The following is a 10,715-nucleotide window of genomic DNA, read 5'->3' as shown; positions in this document are numbered from 1 at the left end:
AAAGAGACCAAGACTGGCTGGAGGATTAAGGTCTACCTCTACACCCCGTAAAAAGGGATAAGTGGCTGCAAGCCCATAAGAGCCTGTGTCTTTCTCCTGGGGTGTCTGTGAATGGCACAGGATGGCCAGAGCCTCATCCCCTCCTGGTGCTCCTGCTGCAGCCTGGCTCATGCAGACCTTTCTGTAGCAGCCCTGCTAGTGGAGACGTGATGGGCCCTCACTGCTTGCTGCTGTCCTCTCTGCTGTGCTGGTACAACCTGTTCGTGTAACTGAGTGCTGAGCTGGAGCACAAACCTGACCTGCCCCCAAACCTGGGTTATTTTTCAGCCAGGTCAATCCATGCTTTCAGTTTGTCATACCACATCCAAGATGTGATGTGAGGCAGATTCCAAGGTGGACTTGGCAGAGATCATCCTAATCCACGTGCACAAGTCCAACTCATGGTCCTTAAGAGCATGTGAAAGAAGATAGAAGTCTGTTCTGCATGCCTCTCTCCTTCCTGGAAGTGATTTGGCACTGGTGTGCAAGCTTACAGTTGGAGCCTGGTGTGACAACATGTAACTGCTTCCCGCGTGGGTAGATTGTGAGGCTTCTTTCCCTGCATAGGTTCCTCTGCAGCCTCAGTGCTAGTAGCAAGCTGGACAGCACTGTAGACCCAGGCTGAGGGTGGACTGAAGTTTCACATCTGTGGCTGGAGGGTGGTTGCTCCTCTTGAAGCCTGGATGAGACTGCCATGGGTCTGTCTTTGTTCACAGCGAGTGTAAAGCTAGTAAATAATAATAGCTCTAATCTTCATGCAAATTACATGAGCACACCCTTCCTCCTAAAACAAGCATGTGAAATGTAACCGAGTTACGTACAAGCTCTGATCCCACACATGTTCTCTCTGCATGATTTTTCTTCCCACACAATCACCCAGCCCTCGTCACACATTTCACAGCTTCTCAAGCTTTTCCTGGAGAGCCCAGCAACAGCAGTGATGGCACAGAGCTATTTTCCACTGAGCAAAAGCTTGTAAGGAAGCAGCTCTGTTGCTTCTATAAATGCAGCAGTGTTTGCAAAACTGTGTGTGTAGCAGCGACAGATAAGTCTTGCGTCCTTGATCAGCAAGTTGGACCGGTTCCTCTTGCTCTTGAGAGCCTAATCCTGTAGTTTGCTCCCGCACAGTGGACAAAGAAGCAAAGACTTCTTTTTAGGCCCACCAGTGTGACTGAGGTTTGGGGCTCGCCAGTAAATAACGCTCAGTAAATAAGTGCTGGAACTTTAGAGACACTGAAACTGAGGTTCCTTGCACAGCGGTGATTGTTGCACACTGAGCACGGCTCCAGAGGAGCTGGCGCAGAACAGCTCTTGCACTGTACGTTCGTGCCTCTTCTCCCTGTGCTGTGTACATAAGGCTAAACTTGTTTCGATGGGAGTGCCCCTGTTTGTTTTCAATCTTATGCAGTTCCCGCTGTATTGTTGACACTAAAGAATAGTGATAAGGCTCTGCTCAATAAACGTACCACTGTCCAGCAAACAGCTCTGTGACGGGGTACCTGTCAACATTTTGTTCCATACGTAACGTGACCTGATCGGTAAGCAATGAAATTCCAGGAATGAACTATTGTAAATTAAGTTTTCATGAATGTCCCTGAATCTAACCTCGTAACCCAAGAAACGGGAAATCGTTGTAGAGAAATTGAGAATCAGGAGTACTCTGCAGAGGTCAGTTTGTGACTGACAGTGTAAGTCTTGTGGTCTTTGGTAAATCCACGTCAAATCTGCCCTGCATAGCTCAATGTTACTGGTGAAATTACACTGTGAGATACCCCGTTTCCATGGTCCTCCTGCTGGCGGTTAGAGCCTGCTTTGCAGGGACCCCATTCAGCCTGAGATGCTGTGCTGGCTGCCAGGCAGTTGTGAACTTCAGAGTCGTCTTGACCCACTAAAGCTGGCAGCTTCAGTAAGTGCAGGAGTGATAGGCAAAGGTGGGCAGAGCAGGAGTAGAACTACCTGACTGCAGCATTTAGAAACCTGAATTAATAAAACCGGAGGTAAGAGTAGGTGAGCAAGCTGTTTTCTTGGCTTTTTGCTGCAGGCTAGAACTTAGCTGTTATCCCGAACAGCCCCTGGGTGGGGATTGGGAAAGGGTTGTTCTGGAGGAGGATAATGCTGCAGGTGAGTGAGCTGGAGCAATGATCACCACTGTCTATAAGAGCAGGGCAAAAGGGGTGCTGGGATCACCAAGTGAGGGCTGGGAGATGTGGGAATGGTGACAGCGATTATAGGCAAATCCGTTCTGGGATGGGCCATGGGGGAATGGTTAATGCACTGTTAGCACGGGGTGGGACATGACCTTCTCTGGTCTGCTGTACAGCTGGTCAACAGCCTTCAGGGAGAATGAACTTAGCTGGAAACAGGGCGGGATTACTATGGCCAGTGTGAGAGTAGAGAGCCAGTCTAGCAAGGGCATGCTGGTGTTTTTAAATGCACTGGGAGAATAAATTGCATTGATATTTGTTGGGCAGAGGTAGAATATTGTAATTTGCTTAGAGGGCTGTGTTCAGTGGTTACTATCTGACCATGAATAAATATAGGCTGGAAGTTATTAAAAGACTTTCATACATCAGGACAGGAAGCTACGGAGCAAATGGGCCAAAAAAAGTTTGAGAGAGAGCTTGATAAGTTTTATTAACAGCGTGGCATGATGTGGGTGCTTTTGATAGCAATGTCAGAGCTCCCTGGACATGAAGACTCCTTCTTAGCTCTGCGTTTGTTCTTGGTGATAAGATGAAGGTCAGGGAGTGGAAAGTGGCCCAAATCCAACTGAGTACTTACAGGGTGGAAAAATAATCATGGCGTACGGCAGAACATCTAATGAGGAACAACTCTATTACCTTGCTCCAGCTCATCTGTTTATTCCTCCTGCAGTTTATGGCTGCATAGTCCTGTGCTTCAACAAATTGACAAAGTACAGACTCAGTCCTCTAAGTGTTTCCCATTGGGACTCCCGCAGTAATTGTTTCAAAGGGTCAAGTCCTCAGTGATCTGCCAAGTCCTGGACATGTCAGGGGCTCAGTGTAGAAGCTCTTGGTAAGTGCAGTCATTTTAATTTTGACAGGACTGCATATGCACGAAAGACATTAATTTTAGAATTCTAGTAGTTTTAAGGGTCGGATGTAAGTTTGTCATCTTCTGCTATAGTTAGGATTGAGGGGAACCGAATACTGGGATTCAAATACAGCAGCTGTTAAGCCCACCATAAACTTGCAGATCAATACCATGCGCTCTCCAAAGCAGAGAGTCAGAGTTGTGGAATGGATTTAGAAATCCAAGATATTTGTTTTCCTTCCGTGGTTTGTTGTTGTTGGTTTTTTTCATTGAGGGAAAGCCCATCCCCCTCCAATGGGCAAAACACATGATCAAGTCACTGAGTAAAAAGAAATCTGGGACCAACAGGAGGCATAAAATAGGGTCAGCCAGATGCAGCCATACAAAGCCCCAGGACAGCATTTGGCCTTAGAGAAGACGTTCAGGGAGGCAGCGCTTGTGTGACCCCATCACTCTCCCTGATGTTCCAAACAACTCCCACTGGCTTCACTTCTGGTATACCAAGAGTGTATTTCATGTCCTTGATGGGATTTTCTCTACAACGTTTTTTCTACAAAAGGGCCCAGTTCTTTGTCAAGAGGTTGGGGTACTTTGAACAACCAGGAAGGCTTCTTCTCTGCAACGCTTTTCCTTGTTCTACTCTTTAGGTCTGTGGGGCCTGGTGAACAATGCTGGTGTCTCGACCTTTGGAGAGGTGGAATTTGCAAGTTTAGACAACTACAAGAAGGTGGCAGAGATCAACCTGTGGGGCACTGTGAGAGTGACGAAGGCTTTCCTGCCCCTCATTCGCAGAGCTAAAGGTACATGCTGGGCAGAGTGGAAAGACTCAGAGAGAGCTTTTGCAGCAAAGAGATGTAGCTAAACCTCCTGACTCGAACTGTGCTTTGAGGAATGCCTGTGCAGTCTTCGGCAGGTGTCTGAGAATGCAGGCAAACTAGACAGCAGGATGTGTAAACATTTGGTGGGACAGGCTACTCTTGGGGCAGTCCAGGCACTTGCACAGCAGGTGCTATCTAAAACATCCTGGGATATCAGAGACCTTTGTGCAGTGCTGGCAGATAAGACACAGAACTCTGGGCCACCTTTAGAAAAAGTGGCTGGAGTCTGGACAAGATAATCCTGACCTCCAGAGTCCACCAGGCACTTCGTTTTGGATAACTGAATCGTATCCCTTCGTGTTATTCAATTCACAGATGATAGCAGAGTGGTAGTGGTGGAACAAATGAGAGTCAATAACAGCCATTTTAGACATCTTACAAGACAACAGCATTATCAAAAGTCTCTTTTTTACATTTAAAAAAAAAGATATGTATGAGCAGAACTCTGAAGAGCTTCTTTATTTAGCATGTGTGGGAGAATGATGGCACAGCTGTGTGTTCTGTGAGGACAGAAAAGGGTTGTATTGAGAAGATTGCTCAGATTCCATTTCCAGAAAACAAGTACGCACTAAGCAAGCCCCATCTGACTACAGAAGGCAGCTTACCCATCAGGTCAGCAGGTGGTTCTCACAGTCTCTCCAAGCTGCACTTAGATCTGGAATGAGAGAGCAGAGCCGCCAGTTTGTTTCTCAGCTAAAATTTCAAGCTGAGAAGGATGTCATGCTCCACGGCTGTGAAAATCTTCTCTGTAAAAATAGCTGGTGACACTTTAAGGGCCTGTTTGGAAGTGCATCTCAAACCGTAACTGCACATATCTTGTTTCGGGGAAGGACAGAGCCACCCACAGGGGAGTGACCGCTGCTGTCACTGCCCCTAGGCAGTCTTAAACAAGCTGCCAGAGCTCTGCGATCAGGCTGGCAGGGGCTACTGGCGGGCATTGTTAGGACGATTGCTTTTCGCTGCCCCGTAGACAGCAGCACATCAAGCCTCCTCTCCGTTTGTCCCAGGCACGTGGCACCGTAGGCACTCCTGGCTAGCCAACTGGGCAAGGAAGCTATGCTGCTTACGCTGCATATTCAGAGAAACCTCCACTGGTCTCTGCCATCCAGCTCAGGTCTGGAAGCATTGTAGCTGTATTAGGCAGAGTGGCTGCAGATGAGCCTTTGTGCTTAGAGAAACAACCGCAACACTTGTATGGCCTCACGCTACGTTTTCCAGCTCACAACACTGCTAGCTGGGAGGTTGAACACTTCTCTAGCAAGTGGGGCACGAGTGGGGTGCGCTGATGTGAGAGCACATAGCCAGTAGCCTCAGAAGATTTGGGTACTTCCCTACTTGGAGATTAGGAGAGGAATGGCTTGTATGCTTTGTAAATCCTTTTCAATACAGAGGCAGACACCTGTACCATCCATGGAGGTCAGAGCAGGGACTAGCCTTGCCTGAGTCAGGAGAGAAAAGCTTCTTGATAGAGGACTTGGTTGCCTATTTAAAATTCAGATTTTACAAGTCAGCATCATCCAACAAAGCACCTTTTTTACTGGCATGTCCTGGCTGCTACTTCTGCAGATCATCATCACTCGCTGCTCTTTTCTCTGTAGGCCGTGTGGTGAATATCACAAGCATGCTGGGACGGATGGTGAGTCCATCTCGCTCCTGCTATTGCGTTTCCAAGTTTGGGGTGGCAGCCTTCTCTGACTGCCTCCGGCAGGAGATGTACCGCTGGGGTGTCAGAGTCATCCTCATCGAGCCCAGTAACTTTGTGGCAGCAACAGGCATCCTGACAGCAGACAGCATTGACCAACAGGCTGAGGCACTGTGGAGTGGAGCCAGCGACACTGTGCGGGAGGACTATGGGAGGGAGTATTTCACCCACCACGTGGCCCTGATGAAGTCCTTCATTAACACTGGCCTGAAGGACATGTCTCTGGTCTTGAATGACATCACCAATGCACTAACGTCCCCGTGCCCAAACAACCGTTACAATCCCATGGAGACCTACTGGTGGCTGAGGCTGCAAGTCATGACTCACCTGCCCACAGCTGTTGCCGACTGGCTTTACATCCCTGGAGCCACCCTGTAGATGGCCGCCCTTCAGGCATCCTTCCAGTGCTCCTGCCTGCACACAGGTTACAACTGGCTTAGTCAGGGCTGTTCTGCACCCATTGCTGATGATCTCCCCTGCAGAGGCTTTGGGTGATGGTTTCAAGTCTTGCTTTGTGGGGTGCTGAGAACAGCATGGCTCTTTTTGGTTTTTTCCTAAATCTTGCTCTTTATATTCCCTGCTGTCCTGATTAAAGACGAAAGGTATTTTCCTTTTAACTGTGGAGGAGGCAGAGGGAGGTTAACATAATGAGTCAAATATGTGGCTAGTGTAATTAGGTCAGAGGAGTTCCCTCAGTGATAAATTTGGCTCATTAATAGGCTCTTGCTTTTCCTCACAAGGACAGGCTGCTAATAGCAGGGCAAAACTGTTGCTACGCGATGTCTCGAAGGGAGAAACTAAAATGGGAAACAAAAGCAGAGTTTTCCATTTGGTTGAAAATGGGTCAGTCACAGCCATCCATTGTTTTCATGACACTGCTAGGAGGCTCTGCTGTGCTGTCCCTATCTGCTCTTCCCAGGAAACCAGCAGCGCTGCCTCCAAACAGCCTCATTACCTAGCTCGGGGGGAGGGCTCAGTTCCCTGCAAAGAAGGGTTCTTCCCTCCCAGCACCACGGCCAGGAAGTGCCAGAGCCAGCGACTGCAGACAAGGCTGGGCAGGGGAAAGCCCTTCTTTGAAAAGAGAGGTCTGAGCCAGTCAGTCCCTGCGGATGCTGCAGCTTGCAGCCTCTCTCCACACTGCTGGTGAGCTTTGTGGGACAGGGTTGAATCTGATGTAGTGAACAAATTTGGCTTCTCTGACTGCTGCCTTAGGTACCAGTGCCTGAACTATTCAGCTGTGGTACAGATGGTCCAGTCACCCCTCTGCTTCCCTCATGTCACAGCCCCAAGCCAGGCTCCCTCCTGCTGGTGAGGGAGCTGCTCTTGCTTTCCCAAATGAGTTTTTTGGTTTCATCTTCTCTGCTCTTGAACAGTGACAGGGCACAGTGACAGTGCAGCCAGGGTGGTCTGACTGTGAGCTCTGGAAGGATGCCTTAAGTGACATGTTTCTTTTTTTTAATATTGCACAATTAAATTTCCATGTCACACATGATTGTCTCCTCAGAGAACCTCCTGGTAACTGGTATGAGCTACTTTTGCACAGTATCCCCAGGGGACTCTCCCGTTGGCCACATGCAGGGGTTTCAATTGTTTTTCCGAGTGCTGGAGCTGCCTGGCCTCTTGCCCCTTCCCTCTGTCCCAGGGGTGGCCACTAGCAGAACAGCCAGCAGGCTGCAGGTGCTGTTGGCCAGGCTGAGCCCCTGCAGGGACCAGCTTTCCCTTCCACTGCCACACTTTGTTCTGGTTTGTCCTATGTGAGATTAAGTGGTTATGAAAAGAGCTTATTGTTTGCTCTTTCCTCGTCTGTCTCTGCTCGCTCTGACTTGGAAATTGTGCCGTAAACTTTCTGTATGCCTCTGGCCGTAAATGCTTGGAGTCTGCATGCAGCTGTGAATGCTGTGATGCCTGAGGAGGAAAGCAGGCTCCCCTTGGAGGTGCTGAGGAGGTAGCTTGTGCTGCAAGAAACAACTGCTGGAAGTGCTGGCCTCGCAGCTCTTCTCTATTCCAGACCACCAGCACATGGAGGTTGACTGGGATGCAGGACCCAGACCCATCCCACTGAAGTGCAGCTTAAGCAGTGCTGCAATCAATCCTGCCCCCGGCACTGTGACATGTGAGTAAAGTAGCACTGATTCACACGGAGAGAAAAATAAACAGATTAGTCAAGCATGTATCTGTGTCTCCAGTGCTCATTTCTACATTGCTTTTCCCGCCCCCTTTGAATCTGAGTTTGGGATTTAATTTGGCTCAGTAACTAAGGAGGAGGTGGTGGTGGTTCAGCGGGTAGTGGGACTGTGAAGGCTCAATGAGAACTGCCTGCAGCAGAACGGGCAGCATGACCAATTTCATCATCAGCAGGCGGCTGGAAAGGCCTCTCTGCAAACACACGCCCCCCATCAGCGTTCATATTTTATGTGGTTTCCCTCGAATGACGGTGTTGAGAGAGCAGTGCTGTGCGTTGTTCACTGCCTCAGTGCACTGTGTGTGAATAATCCAAGTGCTGCAGCTGCCTGATAATGAGGACTAGCTCTTCTCGCAGTCAGAACGGAGACTGGCAAGCCAAGAAGTGTCCCAGGCCATGCAAGGACCTTGTGGCTGAGTCAAGCTTAGGATTCCACAACATGTGAGCCCCAGTCCCTTCCTCTGTCCCCGGAGAAGTGCTGAGGGAAGGTGTCAGTGCCTGACCTGGTTTCTGCCTGGGTGGGGAGCTCTGGATGGATGTCTGGGGGCAAGAGTAGTGGAGTGCTGGTGCAGGAAGAGCAAGTGCCAAGTGTTCCTGCATGGTGCAGATGATCATGCGCACTCTGAGCCAGCGGAGCAAAGCCAAGATGACTGAGCAGATCCCTCCCCATCTTGAGTTCCCAGCAGTCATTCAGTGTGCAGTGAAAACTTGGTTCTGAAGTCTTTTCCCTGAGGAAGCCAGACCCTCGTTTCACACCATACTGTTGCATTAATGCAGCTATTGAGGGCAGATCGTTGTCTTGCTGGTGAGTTATTGCAGAAGCACCCACAAAACAACAGCAGTAGCTACCCAAAACTAGGGATTTATTGCAACCAAAGTTGCCCAGCACTCCAGCAGACCAAAGTTAATTATTAGTTTGCATGTCAGTCGTGAATATATTACTACACAATGAATTCCTAAATTTTAAGGAATACTCCTTAAGAAAGATGAACCAGCATGTGTTCACACTCACTCGTAGAAAGGGAAATCTCCCACTTAAAAGTACTCAAAACCAGTGGGTCACTCACCCAAAAGGGGTAGGGAATTCACTCAAGGACATCTAGAATAATATTAATTCACTCACCAAATAATTCACTCACCAAAGCAGTATGTGTGTGTGAAGGTTCATTCAACCCCAGGAAATCTTCTTGGATGGCACCCGGATCCAAGGGGGAGAGTCCCTGACTGCAAACCTGCTACTTTGAGGAGAACAAACTCCTCAAAGCCCTGGCAGGGCTCCATTTATACCCTGATCGAGTCTGAACTGTGGTCACTCCCGTTAGCTGGGGGCAAACGCAGGACAAAGGCAGGTTATGAGGGGCGTAGACTGTGAGGCACCAAGGCATCAGGCTGATTTTTGTCAGGTGTTTGGGCAAGCCCTGGTCTTTGGCAGGTCCTCCTCAGGATGTTTGTACCTGCCACGTGAGTCTGACATCAGGTGACTGATGTGTCACAGTCTGACGGTGACCTCAGAGCTGAAAGAGGGTGGCGACAGAAGGAAGTTCAGTGAAATCCCCTGGAATCCATGCTCATTGCTGCCATGGTATCCTGTGAGCCGACGGTGATGTGAAAAATAGCCTGTGGCTTTTTTTTCATGGGCCATGGCCTCAGCAGTGTGCTCTACTTTTCTCTGCTTTGGGAGACAGTGATGGTACAGCTCCATGGTACACCCTTTAGCCTTTGTGAAGGGTTTCTGTTTGCCCTGTCGAACCAGCATGGTTCTCTGCGATGACACAGGGAACCAGGAGGTGGTCCTCTGCATGTCATGTTCGCTTTGGTTCGGCTTAACATGGCAAGGGGCCTCCTGGGTCTACCAAGAAAGCACCATGAGTCTGGATACTCCAGGTCACTTCAGATTCTTTCTGTCTTGACCAAAAACCAAGTCCCAAACCAGTGCCAAGTCCCAGTGTGTATCCTAGACCTCATGGCTTCTGTGGTTCCTGGTTTAGCCACAATATGAAGCCTCCACAGCAACAAAGGGAGAGTTTATTGTGGGTGAAATGATGAAAGATAATCTCTAAAAGCTAGAAGAAGCAGAAGTCTCTTCTGAGTGGTGAGAACTGCAGAGGAATTGGTTCATACCAGGCGGAGACGAGGAGCAGCAAGTTGCTATGGAGATCCCTCATTGATAGTCCTGTATGTATTTATCTCTGCGGTGAGCTACACTGAGGTGGAAATTCATGCTTCTTCCTGCAGGCTTCAAAAATCTTTACCGCTGTCACAAGCGTCTGATGTCCTAGGTTTGCTGTTCTGATGTGGCTGAAGATCCCAAACAGTTGCAGAGCTGGCCAGGAGGCAAGCTGCACCAAACGCGAGCTGTGGAGTGTTACTGGGGGCTGTGCTGGGCTGATGGGCAAGACCCAGCAGTTGGAGGAACATCTGTAGGCAGTGGGATGTGATTTCTCTTAGATAATGTTGACCATCAGGATATTTCCATGTGACACTTTCCTCCCATGTGGTGGCTCTGCAAGTGCTGTTTAATTACTGAGCACTGACAAAAAAAACATGCAAGGGACGCCAGAGAGTTAGCAAAGTGGCTGCTCTGCTCCACCTCGAGGGCCCAAGCTAATGGGTACTCCTGTTTCTGGGCAGATGATGGATGTGACTGACTCGTGGCATGTTGGCACTGTCTGCTGTGTAACCTATTGCTTTGACACCTGGGATGGAGTTGATGGGTCTTAGGAGAAAGTTAAGGATTTGAGGAGTCCTTGCGTGTCTGGCTTTGAACCTGCAGCTGCGGAACTGCCCATTGGCAGGAATGTTGTTGGGAAAAGGGGACCACTGATGGCAGTGCTTCCACACACAGCAACGGCCCTGGAAA

At 49.2% G+C, this 10,715-nt stretch overlaps 1 protein-coding gene across 1 annotated transcript in view; it reads left to right on the top strand.

Annotated features, from left to right (window-relative positions):
• Nucleotides 1–6,051, top strand: part of LOC104500602 (D-beta-hydroxybutyrate dehydrogenase, mitochondrial-like) — a gene marked incomplete at its 5' end in the record, with an annotated part of 6,444 nt that extends 393 nt beyond the window's left edge. Inside the window, 2 exons of the mRNA XM_010144269.1 lie at nt 3,741–3,893; nt 5,570–6,051. Coding sequence (XP_010142571.1) covers nt 3,741–3,893; nt 5,570–6,051 — 635 coding nt within the window. The remainder of the gene's footprint in view (nt 1–3,740; nt 3,894–5,569) is intronic.
• Between the last annotated feature and the right edge of the window lie 4,664 nt (nt 6,052–10,715).

The sequence above is a fragment of the Buceros rhinoceros genome, unplaced genomic scaffold, assembly GCF_000710305.1.
Source record: "Buceros rhinoceros silvestris isolate BGI_N320 unplaced genomic scaffold, ASM71030v1 scaffold37519, whole genome shotgun sequence".
Lineage (NCBI taxonomy): Eukaryota > Metazoa > Chordata > Aves > Bucerotiformes > Bucerotidae > Buceros > Buceros rhinoceros.
Note: the sequence above shows the minus strand (reverse complement) of the source record. Positions and strands in the feature narration are given on the sequence as shown.